At 36.8% G+C, this 20,036-nt stretch overlaps 3 protein-coding genes across 3 annotated transcripts; 2 read left to right on the forward strand and 1 right to left on the reverse strand.

Moving 5' to 3' along the window:
- The first annotated feature begins 1,341 nt into the window (after positions 1-1,341).
- Positions 1,342-5,811, forward strand: actl6a (actin-like 6A). Its single transcript, XM_051711495.1, has 14 exons — positions 1,342-1,514; positions 2,171-2,247; positions 2,337-2,511; positions 2,653-2,753; positions 2,854-2,951; positions 3,131-3,225; positions 3,773-3,879; positions 4,051-4,140; positions 4,243-4,304; positions 4,448-4,562; positions 4,661-4,741; positions 4,844-4,939; positions 5,050-5,136; positions 5,289-5,811. Exons 1-14 carry the CDS (start codon positions 1,490-1,492, stop codon positions 5,367-5,369), a joined length of 1,290 nt encoding a protein of 429 aa, XP_051567455.1. The 5' UTR covers positions 1,342-1,489; the 3' UTR covers positions 5,370-5,811.
- Positions 5,812-6,049: 238 nt separating this feature from the next.
- Positions 6,050-10,781, reverse strand: LOC127448730 (39S ribosomal protein L47, mitochondrial-like). The gene is made up of 7 exons (XM_051711496.1): positions 10,620-10,781; positions 10,333-10,463; positions 10,061-10,121; positions 9,878-9,974; positions 7,439-7,569; positions 7,211-7,306; positions 6,050-6,300 (listed from the first exon to the last, which is right to left on the reverse strand). The coding sequence occupies exons 1-7, from the start codon at positions 10,745-10,747 to the stop codon at positions 6,192-6,194; spliced, it is 753 nt and encodes a 250-aa protein (XP_051567456.1). The 5' UTR covers positions 10,748-10,781; the 3' UTR covers positions 6,050-6,191.
- A 1,522-nt stretch (positions 10,782-12,303) lies between these two features.
- LOC127448731 (NADH dehydrogenase [ubiquinone] 1 beta subcomplex subunit 5, mitochondrial-like) lies at positions 12,304-17,322 on the forward strand. Its single transcript, XM_051711497.1, has 6 exons — positions 12,304-12,470; positions 13,040-13,125; positions 13,256-13,322; positions 13,408-13,469; positions 14,616-14,722; positions 17,053-17,322. The coding sequence occupies exons 1-6, from the start codon at positions 12,353-12,355 to the stop codon at positions 17,171-17,173; spliced, it is 561 nt and encodes a 186-aa protein (XP_051567457.1). The 5' UTR covers positions 12,304-12,352; the 3' UTR covers positions 17,174-17,322.
- The last annotated feature ends 2,714 nt before the right edge of the window (positions 17,323-20,036 follow it).

Consider the following 20,036-nt stretch of genomic DNA (forward strand, 5'->3'; position numbering starts at 1 on the left):
ATGGTTCCAGATATATAAATTCCTGAAAGAATGTTTTTGTAACTTTATGAATGTTTTGAAAGGGGCTTTATTTCCAGGGTTTTTATGATACTTTTAACAATCTGGTAATTACTGTAATAACTTCTTGATAGCTTTTCCCTTGATATTTCCTAAATCAACATCTAGTACAAGTAAACTAGACAAGAAGACTATTTATTATTGTCTCAAAGAGATGCCTTTCTAATGAATTGGTATGAGATGGCACAGAGTCAGTAGTATGAAGGTAGAGAAAAGCTTATAATAAATTGATTACACTTCAATCATGAGGATTCTAGACATTCCAGTCTGTCAGAATTCAGGCCTAGATTTTTGGACAGGAATGGATGATGAGCAACAATGGTGTGCAGTACGGGATTGCTTCAAAACAGAAGATTCTAAACAACTTGAACCAGAAATGAAAAGTTTCTGCATCTAATCATAATATGATTTAATATGATCTAATTTTTATCCCCTTTTCTCCCAATTTCGAATGCCCAATTCCCATTGGGTCCTCGTGGTGGCGAGGTTACTCACCTCAATCCGGGTGGCAGAGGACAAGTCTCAGTTGCCTCCACTTCTGAGACCGGCAATCCACGCATCTTATTACGTGGCTTGTTGTGCATGACACTGCAGAGACTCTGCATGTGGAGGCTAATGCTACTCTCCACGATCCACGCACAACTTACCACGCACCCCATTGCAAGCGAGAACCCCTAATCGCGACCACGAAGAGTTACCCCATGTGACTCTACCCTCCCTAGCAACCGGGCCAATTTGGTTGCTTAGGAGACCTGGCTGGAGTCACTCAGCACACCCTGGATTCGAACTCGCAACTCCTGATGTGGTAGTCAGCGTCATTACTCGCTGTGCTTCCCAGGCCCCAATATGATCTATTTTTGATGATCTACATTTAATTATCTAATATGATATCATTTTCAATAAAAGATTGTCAAATTACAATTTACCAACAAAATTTGAGCTACTATATGCTGTGTTGAGTTGATACATTTTGTGTATTGAATAACAGTGCCATAAGAAATAAAAGAATGTTGGTTAAAAAAGCATCTGCCCACTGTATACTTATAAAAATAGGCTTAAATATAAACTATACATATAAAGTATTTATTTTTTAATATGACTGGTATGTTGGTCTACTTGTTCTACCAGATGTTGTTGCAATGCTGTATTGTTCTTGTGCTGACAATCAAAGGAAGTTCCACTGTATCTGCTGTGGTGAATCATGCGAGGTCTGCACCGAGCTGCACTTCGTCATCCTGGCCGATTGGTGTCGCTGTAAAGTGCGTCTCATCCACAGGCCACCGTAATCTACCCAAAGACAAAGATGTCTGATTCGTTTCCTTTGTTGTGATATATTCAAGAGACATACCGCACCGTTGCTGTTTTATATCAACACTTTTTAAATACAGAAATCAAGCACAATCTTGTCTGTTAGTATTGATCAGCCGTAAGAATGAGTGGCGGAGTGTATGGAGGAGGTAAGTGCGAATTTGGAGGGAGAATCAAATGAATAAGTGCGCCACGTTTATGTGCGCCGCTAGCCTTGAAAACTAGCATGACATGATCATTTCTGTTTAATACTTTTATTTATTTATTTTTTACCAAAAAAGGGCCAAATGCCAATGTTTAATATTTTATATCTAAAAAAATTCAATATACAGCAGGACATTTATGAATGCATTTTTGTCTCTAAACCTCAGAGACCCAAGCATTGGTATTTTTTTTTTTTTATCTTCCTTGAAATTGTTTTGAAAAGGCCACTGATTAAAATCATTACCCGATTTTTAACCATATTTTGTTTTGGGGTGAATTTTGTGTGACATTTAATATACAGTTTCTTTCCACATCAAAACTGTAGTTGTGATACTGCTCAGAGGGTCGGCTACTGTTATTTGTAATTTTCTTTTAACAGTTTCTTATAAAAAAAAATAGGTATCATTTGATTGCATTAAACAAACTTTGCAGTCCTGCTACAGTGGGTCTCTGAGGGTTAATTACAATAACCTTTGCAGTGTATCCAGAGTTATATTCAGTAATTGATTCACATTCTCTACCTCTTTGGCTACATCTCAGAAACTTAGTGTGCTTTGTCTTATAGCTGTATCCTCATCTGTTTCTCTTTGGTTATTTATAGATGAAGTCGGAGCTCTTGTCTTTGACATGGGCTCATACTCTGTGAGAGCTGGGTATGCTGGAGAGGATTGCCCCAAGGTGTGACTAGTAAGATTAATCCAAATATTGGTGCTTAAGTTGAAAGTTGGTTCTGAGCAGGAATTGTTAAGGTGTGTTGTGGTTTCTAGGCTGATTTTCCCACTGTGATCGGTGTGACTCTGGACCGGGACGATGGCAGTACGCCGATGGAGACAGATGGGGAGAAGGGCAAGCAGAGTGGCACCACCTACTACATCGACACCAACCAGCTCAGGGTCCCCCGAGAGAGCATGGAAGTCATGTCGCCTCTCAAAAATGGAATGAGTATGTGTGTTTTTTTCTTTCTTTTTCTTGTTTGAACCAGTGAACATAAATATGTAAACCAGCTGTAGAATAAATAATGCATCAAAATTTCATATTGTTAAATGTAATGCCTTCTTGTTTTGAAAATTTCCCCATCTGAAGTTGAGGACTGGGACAGCTTCCAAGCCATTTTAGATCACACCTACAAAATGCATTTCAAATCAGAGCCCAGTCTGCATCCAGTCTTGATGTCGGAGGCTTCGGTATGTTGGTTTTCTGACAGAGAATAAATCTAATAAATCTGCAGACACCAAACAGTACATGAGGGTTCACTCATGTCGTCTTATTTTCTTTATCTTGCAGTGGAACACCCGAGCGAAAAGAGAGAAGCTGACTGAGCTAATGTTTGAACATTACAACATTCCTGCCTTCTTCTTATGTAAATCAGCTGTCCTGTCTGCGTATCCTTTATCTTAAAATTGTCTGACTGGAAAAGATGCATGCGGAAGGCAAAGTTATGTGTGTAGTATATGCCGCAAGACATCATAGGTAGTTCATTTGTGTTAAGTGTCTGTTATAAAGGATGTTTAAAGGGTTTGAGAAGCACATGAGATGTTTAATCCTTTACTCTGAGCATCAGGTTTGCCAACGGACGATCAACAAGTTTGGTGTTGGATAGTGGTGCAACACACACAACTGCTATTCCAGTGCATGATGGTTATGTCCTACAACAAGGTAATTTAAAAATACAGTATAAAAAATAAATATTTATGTATATATATATATATATATACACACAGTATTATGCAAAAGTTTTAGGTAGTTGTGAAAATGTTGAATAGTGAGGATGTTTTAAAAAAATAATGCCGTGGATCATTTTTATTTATCAGTTAACTTTATAGAAAGTGCAGTAAACAGAAAAGAAACACGAAATCAATATTAGGTATATAATTGGCCACATTCACTTCCATTATAAGTGCCTCACTGCAACCTTGATTTTTTTTTTAAAGGAAAGGATGGATGAGTCAAAATAAATTTTTGTGGTAATCAACATTATGCAACAAATGTCGATTGAGCTTAACTTGTGTTGAACCTGGAATATTCCTTTTTAAATTCATATATTTCCTATTGACATACTTAAGCAGAAGATATAAAATAACCATCTTTAGACAAATGTCTTTGTGAAACATCAAATGGGCCTAAGACTTTTGTACAGTACTGTATATGTTTTTCAACTGCCTTTTTTGACATTTCTCTAATTATGTTCTTTATGATCTTACAGGTATCGTCAAGTCCCCTCTTGCTGGTGACTTCATGAGTATGCAGTGTAGGGAGCTGTTTCAAGAGTTAAATGTTGAAATAGTGCCTCCATATATGATTGCATCAAAGGTGAGGCCTGCTCAATTCAGTCTTTTCAGTCCATATTATCATTTCTGTATGGAAGCTGTGGTCGAAGGAATGTATTTTTGGTGTGTGTGCTGAAACAGTGGTGGGAATAGCTTAAATATTTACAGAAGAATAACAAAAAAATTTAGTTACAAATTTTGTTTTTCATTAAAGGATTCAGTTCGTGAAGGAGCCGCAGCAATTTGGAAGAAAAAAGAAAAGCTACCTCAAGTAACCCGTTCATGGCATAACTATATGTGCAATGTAAGCAAGCAAAAATCTGAGTGCAGTTCAGTAACTTTAACAGACTGAGTTACTCTAATGGAGACAGTCATATGTTATAAATATGGCTGCCTGTTGTTTCAGACTGTCATACAGGATTTTCAGGCCTCTGTGCTACAAGTATCTGACTCACCCTATGATGAACAGTAGGTCGAATTATTTTCTAATTAAAATCAAATTTTTCATACCATGTCATAATTGACTGCTTTCTCGGGGATTTTCGGTTAAAGTTTGCTTGTTTTTCTTAATGGAATAAGAAAAAAAAAATGGTGATGTTCTCTTGTTACAGAGTAGCTGCCCAGATGCCCACTGTTCACTATGAGCTGCCTAATGGATACAACTGTGATTTTGGAGCGGAAAGACTTAAAATCCCAGAGGGTCTTTTTGATCCTTCAAACGCTAAGGCAAGAACTACCATCCTTACACAGTCCAAACCTCATTGCTCATTCAGAGAGGGCTCCTGTTTTATCTAACTTTTTTTTTTTTTCCCCTCTTCTCACAGGGTCTGTCAGGAAACACCATGCTGGGAGTTGGCCATGTTGTAACCACCAGTGTTGGCATGTGTGACATTGACATCCGACCAGTAAGATTTCATGGATCGTCTCAAAACAGTGCTTTATACGTACATTTACATGCATAGTCTCCGTCGATGTTTGCCATCGTAATTCTGCTGTCTTTGTTTTAGGGTCTGTATGGAAGTGTTGTAGTTACAGGTGGAAACACTCTCATCCAGGGCTTCACAGACAGACTTAACAGAGAACTTTCTCAGAAGACACCACCGGTGAGTGCTGAGTTGCATGTGTGTTTTTTAAGGGTTTCAGTTCAATGTCCATTATGTCTTACGTGATTGTTGCATTAGTGCAATAACAAGTTTTTCTTTGCTCTCTGCAGAGTATGCGTTTGAAGTTGATAGCCAATAACACAACTGTGGAGCGCAGATTTAGTGCCTGGATTGGGGGCTCCATCCTTGCGTCACTGGTAAATTGTGTTCACCATAGCACATACCCTTCATTTCAGTCAAGCAGCATCACATCCTCATTATGTCATAAACTGTGTTGAGGCATTAAGTTTAATCACGCTGATTTGTTTAATCAAATGATTGTGGCTCAAATGTTGTTTGTCACCTTCAGGGAACTTTCCAGCAAATGTGGATTTCTAAACAGGAGTATGAAGAAGGTGGGAAGCAGTGTGTTGACCGGAAGTGTCCATAACCAGCTCCTTCAATATCTTGTTTCTTTCAGAATTTCAAGGATATTGAAGACAATAAAATAACAACAACACCTAGTTGAGAACCATTCTTAGTGGACTCAGGAACTAACAAGAATACTTGCTGTTTTTTGTGTGTTTGTTTTAGTGCAAACAAACCGTATTTTAAACCGTTTCACATTGTTGCCCTTTTTCTACTCCTCCAGACAATATTTTCATATACAATTAGGCAACAAAAACCTTCATGACAAACTGAATAATTTTAAATAAGTCACAAGTTGTAATGTCTTTTGTTATATTGAAATAGTTACAACGCATAAAACTGTATCAGTGCTTAAGACCACACCAGTATACCACTTCCTAAAAAATACACCACGGGAAACCAAATGTTTGCTATGCTTTTACCAATTGATCAGCTCTTTTGGGAATAAAATTGTTTTTGCTAAACCGGTCTAAATTAATGCCATGTTTTTTGGAGAAATCAGTGCAATTATCTCTTTTTGTTTGTATTCAAACTTTTAATCGTCACATTTTAAAATAGTTTTACAATTATAATATTTAGTCGAATAGACTAAGAAATGCATCAGTTTTGCCCCATTCAAAGGAGGAGCGGAAAATAATTTATAATCCTAATAATCCATTTATTTAGAGCAAGTTGGAAATGAAACACAACAAAGTAAAAATGTCCAACACAACAGTCTCACTGAAAAGTTTATTTGTATCACTGTACAACAAACTGCCTCCAAAACTGCTGGACAAATGAAAAAGTATTCACTTTTGAAGAGACAATATTGAATGTGAAAAGCTTCTTTGTCTTTTCAGTGGTCTCATGGTAGAGCAGTCTTTTTTGGGAATATCTCAGCAAGCCTTTTTTGGTTTCTCTTTTCTTTTCTTTCTTTCCGCAGTTTACTCTTCAAATATTTTTCAAGGCTCAACCTGAAATGTAATGAAGAGTTGAGAGTTGTAAACATGACTTGCAAACAAGACTGACCTAATTCATCAAATTAACTAGACGTAAAAGAGAAGAACTAGTCCGCTATATAAACTTGTGCTTGTGAAATTCACTGTGCATTAGCTTGAAGACTTTATAATAAATTAGCTACATGCATGGAACCTCCAGATCAACTATTCCATAAATCATCACATATTAAATAACCAGTTTCACTCAAAAAAAGAGACTATGTTAAAGGTGAACTCGGTAACTTCTTGCTTGTCGTCTTGGACTCACAGTGACACCTAGTGGTGTGGATGCAGCATCATCCAAAATAAAGTTTTCAGTTACAGATGCCATTGTAGAAATTCACTATTCACAATCAGCCATGATAATTTAATCCAAGAGTGAAAGTTTACAATAACAAGATGGTTACTGAGATCAAGCAAGTAGTATTCAGCTGGTCATGTGATTCTAAAATGGCAGCCCCCATGAGGGCACCCCTGCCCCATGTAGAATAAAACAGCTTTTATAAGGTTACTGATATGACTGGACTCATTTCACGTGAGTGCTCATGATTTTATACATATGTTTAAAAATTACAATTCATTTCTTTAGGAGTAAAAATTTTTAATGGGAAAAAAATGTAAATGTTAAAAGTTAATCCATTTTTACAGAAGGTGGTTGTGGCACCACACTCAATCTATTTCAAATTGGTATTTATTCATTGCAAGCGAACTAAACCATATGTTAAGCTACAGAACAAGAGACAGTATTCATGGGAAAGCAGGAGGAGGATCAATTTCAATATTTCTGGGTGCTTTAACAAGGATCCAATATGGAGCTTCTGCCTCTTCTACTTTTCTCCCTGATGGAGTAACACTTTTTGTAGTTTGCTCAAACACAGAGACTTACCTTGTGTAAGGGGCAACATGTGATGGTTCATAGAAACGCTTCCTTTTGTATCTTGTATTCAGATACCAGGGGATGGGGTATTCCCTATAGCTGTGCCTAAAGAACAAATATGCTCATAATTACACTTGATTTATAAAGCTGCATTCTGTTTATCACATACACAAGATAGATGTGCAGCAGAGGGAATCATAAATATTCTACAGACAATCATTTATGCGTTTGACATACCAGATTGTTTTGCCAAAGACATTTCTTCGCCATGCGCCTGGTCTGGCTCTCTCTTGTCCTGTCTGCAGTAAGCGGAGAGAATCTTCTCGCTCTTTCACAACAGTGTCGAGACGCTTCATTGACCTCTCAACCTATCAAAGGAATTCAGAATTGAACATCCATTTGCTCATGATAAATAGACATCCTGAAAATAATATGCCCAGTGATAGTTGACATTTTGATGCAACATACCCAAACTAGGGATGCACTGATACAAAATTTGTGTGCAAAATGAGATCAGATTATTCAGAACAACATCTGCCAATACCAATAGTTTGGTGTTCTGCTTTTTTTTTTTTTTTTTTTTTAATGTTACTGTAACTTGTTTTAAATCACTAATAATTAATTACACAAGTTCGATTGTGTAATTTAAATAATAAATTTATTCTTTGTCTATATATGTCTTCCATGTTTCAGAGTTACTGGTCTCAATTACAAACAAAACATTGAATCAAAAAGATCACTTAACTCACACTGACCTTCTTAACACACATTAACTGAATTCTAAATAGCCTGTTGTTAGACTCGCATCAAATTGGTATGATTTTTTTTTTCTTATTGCGTATTAATTAAATGAACTAAAATGATGAAGCTAGTCCCTTTATAGCTGGAGGCGGCTCTGCTTTAGCTTTAACAAACTCATATTCCTTGCTGTGTTTATTTGTAAGGCAAATAATCAAATTAGTTGGTTTAAAAGTTTTGACAGTAGTTCCACTTTGTGAAATTAATACATATTACTAATATAAGTAATAGAATAATAAATACAGAATAATCAGATTATTGTTTTTATTGGCCGATACCGATGTTTGGCCAATACATCGTGCATCTCTAACCCAAACACCTAAAAACATAGGCTTTGGGGGCCTGGGTAGCTCAGCGAGTATTGACGCTGACTACCATCCCTGGAGTCGTGAGTTCGAATCCAGGGCGTGCTGAGTGACTTCAACCAGGTCTCCTAAGCAACCAAATTGGTCCGGTTGCTAGGGTAGTGTCACATGGGGTAACCTCTTCGTGGTCGCTCTAATGTGTGGTTTTCGCTCTCAGTGGGGCACATGGTGAGATGTGTGTGGATGCCGTGGAGAATAACGTGGGCCTCATCAAGTGCTACGTCTCCGTGGTAACACGCTCAACAAGCCACGTGAGGCAACTGAGATTCATCCTCCACCACCCGGATTGAGGTGAGTCACTACGCCACCACGAGGACTTTGAGCGCTTTGGAAATTGGGCATTCCTCATTGGGGAGAAAAAAAACAAAACAATATATGCTTTGTAGACCCCAAATGTAAACCAACTAGCTATACTCTGAAAAGGCACCGATCCACCCAAACAGCTTAAAGGTGCTATATGTAATATTTTTACTGTACTAAATCATAAAATGACCATAATATGTCATTAGAGAATTAGGAAACATGCTAAGTTGAAATACTGGCTTCTTCGATAACAATGCAACAGCCAGTATATTCTACTTTGAAGTTTCCAATCCGGGTCGGAATTTATGTTTATGTTTTGGCGTGTGTGTGATCCCGCACACTGCCCACTCACCAGTAGTATTTAGACACCGCCGGGTTGCCAGATTTGAAGTTTTCAGGCAAACCATCCTGCGTGCTGCAGCCATGGAAGCCAGCAAACAAACTGGATCAGAGATAACAGATTCCACCCGACCTAAAAAGCCTTGCTATCTGTCTAAAAATCACCATGACCAAAGGCATAGTAAAACAAGGATAAATATTGGAGATGCCTTTGGAAGATGGAGACGGCTTAAAGCCCAGGAATCCTTTAAAACGGATGCTGAGTTGGCTAATTTGCGTGTCAACATTCTGGCTTCGAGTCTGGGGCGGGACAGACAACTCTCCAATATTTTGAATTTGGACTGCAGTACCAATTTCAAACGCTTCTTGTCAATCTTACATATAGCACCTTTAAAGGTGCATTTTTGTGTTTATGTCATCTTGGATTTAAACTGACACATAGTGGTGTGGATGCAGCATCATTTAAATTTAGTAGTTTTCAGTTACCGATGTCATTGTAGAAATTCACTATTCACAGTCAGCCATGATTAATTTAATTACTGAGTGAAAGTGTTAATTAACAGGGCAGTTACTGAGATTAAGTGAATAGTATTCTACTGGTCATGTGATCCTAATATGGCAGCCCCCATGAGGGAATAAAACAGCTTTTATAAGGTTACTAATATGGCTGGAGCTTTATCTCATCCGAGTCATCATGATTTTATACAAATGCTTCAAAATTACTATTCACTTCTTTAAGAGTAAAGCCTTTTTAATGAGAAAAAAATAATAATTATTAGACCAACAGATAGCACTTGACAGGTAAAATCACATGGGTGTGCGGTGAGAGGATAATACAATTCTGAAACAGATTTTTCTAAAGTTTTCATACCTTTTTGATGCGTTCTGGACTAGGCATTTGAACACACTGTCGTTTTGCTTCCTGTTCTGTAGTGAGTAGCATGTTCTTTTCCTTTAAGAGAACATACCTGAGAAATAAAAAACAGGGCATGAGGTTTATTATTTATTGCAACTATTCTACTAAATCTCCTAAATGTAAACACTACACAATTACCATAGTTTGTGTAAGTCTTCGTTACTTTTTGCCCTAAGCTGTTTGGCAGTCCATGGAGCACCTGTAGAGTAAAAATAAATAAATAAATACAAATAATACAATAACATTAACTGCACAAAATATTGTCAAGTGATGATAGTAGATGGGAGTTGAGATACTGTATCAGTGTCTCAAGGCCTAGTGAGCTGCTTACCTAAACAACATTTTGGCCATCATAGGTCTAGGTAGTTTTCATTCAATGCAGATAAAACATGATTTATTACATTAGCTACCTGATTTAACTGTTGTTTCACCCCAGTTCACCTGGAGGTCAAAAAATTCTTCCAGTCCTTTTATGGCACAGGATGTGTGGAGGGCTCGACTATACATGGGACTTCGAAACAACCATGTATTGTGCATTTGTCTGCATTACAAGACGTATGGAATATGGGGTTATATGTAGTAAGTACTAAGTATGTAATAGGTATTTAACATAGTTTTGGTTAAAACACAATAACACGATACACTGACATTTTAGCCTGACATATTTAGCCTCATACTGACAACAGGAAGATGTTACCTTTGTGGACATGGGTGAAATCTGGACACCGCATGAGTTGCATATTGAGGTTGTGTGTAAGAAGACACTGTGAGAACCCGTTGAAATCGTCTGCATACTGCAGTCAGGCGGCACGTTACTGCAGCCATCTTGACAAACAATGTCAAGAACGATGACGAACGCAAGGGCATAGCGCCATCTATTGGACAGTAGTATAGGACAACATTAATTTTTATAGAGTTAAAAGTTCAAATTATATTTGTCAAATGTCCAGCACAGCACAAAACAAACCTGGTTGACAATTAAATGTTATAACTAAGATAAAAAATAATTTATTTAAATAATAAAGTATAAGTAATGTATATTAGAATAGAGTGGTATGCACACTTATGGCAATTTAGAGTAAATTATAAGTGAAATCGTTAAAAACGATAAAATGATTAAATTGTTGTTGAGTGACGTACCGATAGCCGTAACATTGAAAACGAAAAGATACGAAGCTCGTGCCTAAAGTAGTTCATCTAAAAATAAAAATTCAAAGATTTTTAGAAGAATATTTCAGCTTTGTAGGTCCATACAATGCAAGTGAATGGTGACCAAAACTTTGAAGCTCCAAAAAGCATATAAAGGCAGCATAAAAGTAACCCAAACAACTCCAGTGGTTAAATCCATGTCTTCAAAAGTGATATAATAGATGCGGTCGAGAAACAGATCAATATTTAAGTAATATTTAGGTGGCGATATGCACGACATTTGTATCGCAAAAAACAAAAACAAAAGAAGAAAAACTCTTAAGAGCAAAGAGCGCTTAGGAGGGCTGTTTGAAAGTGGAGATTTATAGTAAAAAAAGACTTAAATACTGATTTGCTTGTCACCCATACCTATCATATCACTTCTGAAGACATGGATTTAACCAATGGAGTCATACTTTTATGCTGTTTTTTACATGCTTTTTGAGCTTCAATGTTTTGGACCCTGTTGACTTGCATTGCATTGAACTACAGAGCGGAGATATTCTGCTAAAAATCTTTGTTTGCGTTCAGCAGAGGAAAGAAAGTCATACACATCTGGGATGGCATGAGGGTGAGTAAATGATGAGAGAATTTTCATTTTTGTTTGAACTATCCTTTTAAATGAAAAAATCAACCCAAAGATAACGGTGAAATGAAAATGGACAAAGTGGGTGTATGTATTTATTTATTTAGTGATTTAATGATTAGTTTAATGATTTTATAGTTTTTAAAACGAATTTATAATATTTATTTAATGATTAAATTTTTAGTAATTTGGATCTCCTTAGGTAAAGTAATAAAAATAAAAAAAATCATAAATTATATAAACACATTGTAAGTTATACTATCTAGAGCCGAGTTAAATACCTATTTACAAATCCCTTTATTTTTTATTTTTTAGAGGCTTACTGCAGGGATGCTCTTAAGCAGAATTAATCATATCCATTTTAATACTAAATTTATATGAATGTTTTCAAAAGTTAAATCAAATCGAATATTCATTATTTTTTTATATTAAGTTGTATTATTAGTATTACTATTAGAATCATTTTAAGTAACATGTTAATGTAATACTATTTTATTTTATAATGCTTACTGTATTTATTATATGTATTATTTGGGTTTTAATTTACAAATTTGGAGTTGAACCTTTATTTTGCCGAAAGTATGGTGGATTTGGCTTCACTCAGTGTCAGATGAACCAATCAGTGAAGCCCGTACTCACTCAATACCTCTACAGTCATGGTGGGCATGAGCGTTCTGCGGACAGCGGCTGCTTTTACAGCCAGATTAAACCCGCTAAAACAACCTTATCTGTCAACAAATCTACTCTCTAGGACTGTTGCACGTTCAGAACAAGGTAAAGAATACGAATATATTAATAAACACAACGAAATGATCGGTTGGTGAGTATTCCTTGTAGTGACCTTGCTGGACTTGCTACACTTGTAGCATAAGTAGAGTACAAGCTTGCTTCAACTTAAATCCCTCTGTAACCTTCTTGTTGAATAGATAAATATATGGAAGAATGTGATATGTAAAAATCCAGTGATTGTGTTTCAGTATGGACATATAGTCACAATTAGTTACCATAGTTCCTGATTAAAATGCTTTTACCAGTTATTGAGAAGTATTGATGTTCAAGCAAAAGTCTTACTAAACTAGACATGTGCCCTGAACATGTATGTAAGACTTAATGTATTTCACACTGTAATAAGTAGTATTTATAATTTTGGTTTGCAGCTGTAGACAATTGTTGTATACATTTAGCTTCTGTTTTGTTGTGGATGCAATTGCCTCTACTTCCTGTGGAATAGAAAAATGAAAAAGAGCCTGATTTGCAGGTGTTAAATGCTTTGGTATAGATAGATTGGAATCAGACCTTACTTTCCACTTCACATTTGTAACCAGTTTTTTTTTTTTATACAGTTGTTGTGCGTCATGGGAGCCATGGTAAAAGGATGTTTATCATAAAGCCCACTGACTTCTATGATAGAAGATTTCTCCACCTGCTGGTAAAACCGCTCACAGTAACTTTGCCATAATTGATTTGCAGATGTTTATCAATTCAGAGTGTTTGTTCTTTTTCTTAAATATTATTCCTATCTGCCTCTGCTTTCTTTCTCTCTCCCTTCATTACACCAGAAATACTATTTTCTTCTTACTGGCATTCCTGTTGCTGCACTTGTGACTTTTGTGAATGTTTTCATTGGTAAGTTTTAGATGTCGGTCAGAGTTTTCTACATATGGCTTCTGTATCTGTCATTATAACTTGAATAATATTTACTCATAAACAGGGGAGGCTGAGTTGGCAGAAGTACCTGAAGGCTATGAACCAGAGCACTGGGAGTACTATAAGGTTTTGTGATATTTCAGTGCATGAAAAGATCTAGTATAAATTAGGGATGTACACGGATAGTCGGCATTCGTTTAACCATTCGATGCGGCACTTTCCTAATATCAAATTCACTATTCGGTTATTCAACACGTGCAATAGAGGTCTTCGACCTGATCCGAGCAAACGGGCAGGTTTGGAGTCAGTCAAATATAGGGTGAGATAGGGGCTGTTCAAACTTGCTTTTGTGTGCATGTGTGGTGTTTTTGTATTATAGATCAGTGATACTGACACGCGCTGGGCGGATGTGTTTGACTGTTGCGTTGGCTGAATCTCACTTTTTGTTCTTACAGTGCCTTGCACAGAATCGCCACATTTTTAGACACAGAGTAAAGTTAAAAAGACTTCAGTTTTTATAAATGCATCTCGAAACACCTGCATTGAGTTTCATTCATTGTGCTGCGTTCTGAAGAAGAGTACTTTATGTGACTGTTTGTTACACCATTAAACATGATTCCAGTTTACTTTTCACGAGCAACATTTCAGCACTTGATAAACAGTTTTTCCCTTTTGCTCTGGTGTGCATATTTAGTACAATAATTAGACAAGTTCAATGTACAAAATAATTTGATTTTAAACCATTTAAAAATCAAAGCACCCCAATGAGGCTATTTAACCGCAGCAGTGGGACTCCACGCACATGACAATACTTGTGTTCGCTCCTTTGTGGAAATGTGAAGCTGCCTGTGCAGAGCGTAGATATTGGCAGTGATGGTTTGATTATTTTTGTTTGACTCTAATGAGAGATTTTATCACTTGAAGATATACATTGTGCTATTTAGACTCATAGCTCACTGTGCACTTTATTTGCTGCTGTTTTGAGTAGTTTAAGGAAGTTTAAGTGTAAGGAAATTCCATTACAATAAACATCCTTTATTCCTGCATCCCATCTCCAGACGAAAAACCGATTAGCCGTTCATGAAACCTTACGGTTAACCAAATGTTAAAAATGGTAGCCGTGCACATCCCTAGAAATGTTAACGAATAATATATCCATTTTTTAATCCAATAAAAATTGTGAAACAATTGTTTGAGGAAAATTGAAATTGTGTCCCTTCTAACATAACACTTCATATCTTTTCTTTTATTGGTTCTTCTATTTAATCTTAGCATCCCATCACCCGTTGGATTGCTCGTACCTTTTATGACAGCCCTGTGAAGGACTATGAGAAAATGATGGCACTTATCCAAATTGAGGCAGAGAAGGCTGAAATGAGGTAGGGAAGGACTCGAGTACCCAAGTACTCGGAAGTGACAGCAATGATCGATCATTAAAATGCTTGACTGACTTTTGACATTCAGTGACAACTACCTGACAACTATACACTACGTATCAAAGAGGGGTCTTATTTTTAGTTTTGAGATTGATTACGGTGTCATTTTCAGCGGTACCTTGATTGTCAACAGATGTCTCATAGCAACCAAACTGATAAACGAATATGCAGTGCTAACATTTGTTCTACAGGTTTACGATAATCAAAAGAAAGTTTAATCCACCGTGTTTTGAACATCTGTCTCTGCACACATGTGCTAAACAGGTTTTATTGTCATATAATGTAGAAATTTTGACTCATTAATGAAAGTGAAGGTTTATCATTGACTGTAAACCTCCTTCGGTGCCCACATGTTTGCGTGACACCTGCATCTCAGCGAAATCAGAGCTGAAGATTTCCGCACAAGTAAGTCCAACATAAAGTTCCATTGCAGTTTTCCCAGTATGAAGTTTAAAATTCCAATTTAAATTGGAGGAAGCATGAATCATCACAGCAACAAACTCCAACAAAGCTTACTGTCAGGGGCAAAGACAGCGCTCCAAACTCTAGAGAAGCGCACGCACGCACACACACGGCAAAATCTTTCTTTCAGTCATCTAGATGGAGCACAGCTGAATATAACAGAACGCAGGGTCTTCAAAACTATTTTCAGCTTAACTCTGCCTTTTAAAAACTCGATGATTATGGCGTCACGGAAACTACGGTTTGGAGATACACGGTTCGGAAACAGTGGTGAGCACTTACAAAGTTTATTACGGTAACCTGAAGGAAGAACAGAGACGCACGTTCTGAGCATTGTTTCATTGAATTGGCCAGCGAGTCTTCACATAATGACAAAATATTATGCATTATATTTTGATTATGTCCTCTTTTGTACTTATTGTAACAGACTACATTATAACAGCCTATGTTAATGAGTAGACGTTGGACAATGAGACACAATGCAGCAGTCAAAACATATGACATATATGTGCATACTATATTTGTACATGTGCCCAAACATGAGTACTTGACGAGTACTCGACAAATTACTTCGAGTACTCGAGTAGACAAAATGACCAAAATGCCCATCCCTAAAATGAGGTAAGCGTTCTCCAGATAATTTCACTGATTTGGTCAGTGAAAAAATACATGCCTGCATAGCCTACTTATACCCAGGTTAATTTCAGAGTAGTCTCTCTCATTTAGGTATATAGGGGACTTTAACATCCTTTGTTGTGTTTAACCAGAATAAAAAAATTAAAAATGTGCACTACATATACGCTAATATATACACTACCTTTCAAAAGTTTAGGGTCACTCATTCTTTATTTTTATTTTTTTCACATTTTAGAATAATAGTAAAGTCATCAAACTATGGAATAATAAAAATGGAAATATGAGAATTATGTTGTGACTGAAAAATCCAAAATAAATCAATACTATATATTTTAGCATCTTCAAAGTGGTCACACTTTGCCTAGATTTTGCAGAAATGTACTCTTGACATTTTCTCAACCAATTTCTTGAGGTATCACCCTGGGATGCTTTTTAAACAGTATTGAAGGAGTTCCCATCTATATGTTGGGCACTTAGTGGCTGATTTTCTTAATTATTCGGTCCAAGTCATCTCTCTTTTTTTTTTATTTTTTTTTTTTATACAATTTTAGTTTTGTAATTAAATTAATATGTTGGCACAATTATAGTTTTGTCTACAAAACTAATTTCAAACATTTAAGCATACGCCTTCAGATCAAAAGATTTGTAAGATCATGAGAAACATTTCAGGCAAGTGACCCCAAACTTTTGAACGGTAGTGTACATCCTTCTGTTGTTTAATGATCACACTTGGCCATATCCAGAGGTTTTTTATTTTAGTTGTCATTAATCTCAAAATTCTCACATCTCATATCATTTTGCTAATGACAGCATACTGTAATATTGTACCGAAATGAGATAATATCGTACCGTTTGAATTTTTCTGGTATCGCGATACTTCGTTAGTACCGGTAAACTGCGCAACCCTAGTTACATTTTGTTACATAGTTACATTTTGTCTCTAAGTTAAGAATTATCCTAATGTAATTCATTGACATGTACTTGATAGACGATTAGATGAAAAGAGCTTCATGGGGTAAAAAAAAATATGAAGGAGTTGTCACACCATGGGGGTACCATGTGTACTACAGTACTACAAAAATAAATGCACTGTAAAAATGTTTTTACTGCTTATAGATTGAATCATTAATATTGTTATGTAGCCTAATTTATAATCTTACCAATTTCCTTTGTAGACAAAAACAACTTGAAGTACGCAGACACATGAGGGAAAAAGGAGATGGACCCTGGTTTCAAATTAAGACACTTGACAAGAATCTGATTGATCATAGCCCCAAGTCATCCCCTGATAACTAGATGTGGTCATGCACACCTGTCAAAAATATTCAGGCGTTATACAATGTATAATGTATTGTTATTAATGAAAATATTGTGAATTCTTGATTTTTTTTCTCTCTCTCTCTCTTCTTTGCCTCTGGCACTAATAAACTAAAGATTAAAACTTACTGGTGGTGTGTTTGTTTTTTATATTGTGGATTGTTGCTTATTCATTATTTTTCCAATTAACATTTTTTATTGATTCAAAAATACACAACAGAGAAAAACACAACACATACACATCAATTTAACATTTAACCCCCACTAATATCTCTCCCCAATCACCAACCCCACCCCAATGAACACCCCTGTGGTCACATATCATAATACACACACACACAAAGAAAACAAAAAAAAAAAAGGAAATATAATAAACATACATAGTTAAACTAAACTTCTCTCTCCACATCCCCTCCCCGAGAGTGCCCCCAAAACACTAAATAATTGCAAAGGAATTAATAATTCTATGGAGGCAAGGCATAGATCTAATGGGGTCGGAGACGAATAATAAACTATCATCTACGTAAAGCAAAAGCTTATGTGCCACACCTCCTGCCACCACCCCTGGAAAATCATCTTCCCTACTTAACGTGGCTGCTAATGGTTCCAGGGCAAGACAGAACAATAATGGGGAAAGAGGGCAACCCTACCGGGTGCCCCTATCCAGAGTAAAATAATCTGAAATTAATCCATTTGTTTGAACCGCCGCTACTGGGTGTCTATAAAGTAACTTAATCCATCCAATAAAAGTATTCCTGAAACTGTATATTTCCATAATCTTAAAAAGATAATCCCATTCTACCATATCAAATGCCTTTTCGGCATCAAGTGAGATGGCAGCGACTGGAGTCTGATCATTCACCACTGACCACATGATATTGATGAAACGCCTAATGTTATCAGATGAGCTGCGGCCCTGAATAAACCCCACCTAATCTATGTGTATAAGAGATGTCATAACTTAATCGGTTAGCCAGAATTTTTGACAATATTTTAACGTCTAGCTGGATCAGGGAAATTGGATGGTAACTCTTATGCTCGCTTGGATCTTTGTCCTTTTTTAAGAATCAGACTGAACTGGGCTTGAGTCATGGTTGGTGGAAGATTTCCATTCTTTAATGATTACGTATAAACTTCTAGTAAAAGTGGAGCCAGTTCTGTAGCATAATATCTAAGAAACTCAGCGGCAAAGCCATCTGGCCCTGGAGCCTTGCCTGTAGGCAAGGCCTTAATTACCTTGCCAAGCTCCTCCAAGGTTATCTCAGGATCAAGAGAATTTTTTGCTAAGTTGTCAGTTTAGGGAGTTCTAATGGTTCCACAAAGTTTCTAATGTTTTCATCAGTAGATGAATACGTGGAACTATAGAGATCAAGATTGAATTCGTTAAAAGCATTATTAATATCAATGGCTGAGGTAAATATTTCATCACCAGCAGATTTCACTGACAGAATGGTAGAAAAAGACTCTCTCTGCTTTATATATCTAGCCAAAAACTTCCCTGCTTTGTCCCCCGACTCAAAGTATGAGTGTCTTGCCCTGAATAGCCAAAACTCCACCTTCCATGACAAAATAGTATTATATATGTATTTCAATTGGGTCAATTCTCTGAGGCCATCAGATGACATTTGGCACTTCAGCTCTGCCTCGGCACTTTTAATATTCCCTTCCAAATCCACGAGTTGTTGTGCTTTAGATTTTATGGTGAATGAGGCATACTGTATGATCCGACCCCTAAGAACCACCTTAAGTGCCTCCCAAGCCACGCCCACAGAGTATACTGAGAACCAGTTGGTCTTCATATAGACATTGATTTCAGCCTTTAGCATTTGTTGGAATTCAGAATTTTGCAAAAGGGATATATTAAAGCACCAACTATATGATTTCCTTTTCTTCATATGTGGCAACACCAGGGTGTGATCTGAGACTAAGATGTTTCCAATTGAACAATCAACAACAGATGAAATGAGGGACTTAAATATATATAAAAACTATTCTAGAATAAATCTTATGGACTGATGACTTTTTTTATAGTCCCTACCAGATGGGTTCAAAACTCTCCAGATATCTGTAAGACCAAGATATTTACACATCCTGTGAAATGTCAGTGTTGCTCTAGGGGGTTTACACACTTGTGCTTCACTATGATCAAGGACTGAGTCCATTAAAATATGAAAGTCTCCTCCCAATATTATATCATGAGGGGTGCCAGCGGTCTATAAAGAAGCCCTGATCATCAGCGTTAGGTGCGTAAATATTAGCCAAAATCAACCTATGCCCCTGAATTTCTGCTAAAACAATAATGACTCTTCCTAATTTATCTTTAATCTGTTTGAGACATTTGAATTGTAGAAGCTTACTTATCAGTGTAATGAGTCCCCTGCTCTTACTTGAGCAAGCACTAAAGAAAACATGTCCACCTCATATCTTCCCAAATTTTTCAGCTTCCTGTGGGGAAAGATGTGTTTCTTGAAGAAACGTTGCTTATTCATTATTAAATATTATTGTGGTTGTCTCTTCATTGGACCTAGAGGGGTGTGTCAGAAAAATATAAAATTTGGGCCCACAGTGGGCCGGTACTGGCGTGAAATGTGGTGCACGTGTGGGCCCCACACTATGGGGCCCAGTTGGAGCCCCAGAGGGCCAGCCCAAAAGTGTGGGATGAGTGTGGGCTGCCCACACTATGCCCCCCCCGCAGTTTCTGCCACTGAATATAAATTAAAAACTTTTTTATAGTTCAGTAGCTGACTGATACAGTATTAGGATCCTATATGAGTACTACTAAATGGTACTGATGCAACAGTCACCATTGCCATTACTGGACCATGTACAATTTACGTCGTAT

The sequence above is a fragment of the Myxocyprinus asiaticus genome, chromosome 12, assembly GCF_019703515.2.
Source record: "Myxocyprinus asiaticus isolate MX2 ecotype Aquarium Trade chromosome 12, UBuf_Myxa_2, whole genome shotgun sequence".
In the NCBI taxonomy this organism is placed as follows: domain Eukaryota; kingdom Metazoa; phylum Chordata; class Actinopteri; order Cypriniformes; family Catostomidae; genus Myxocyprinus; species Myxocyprinus asiaticus.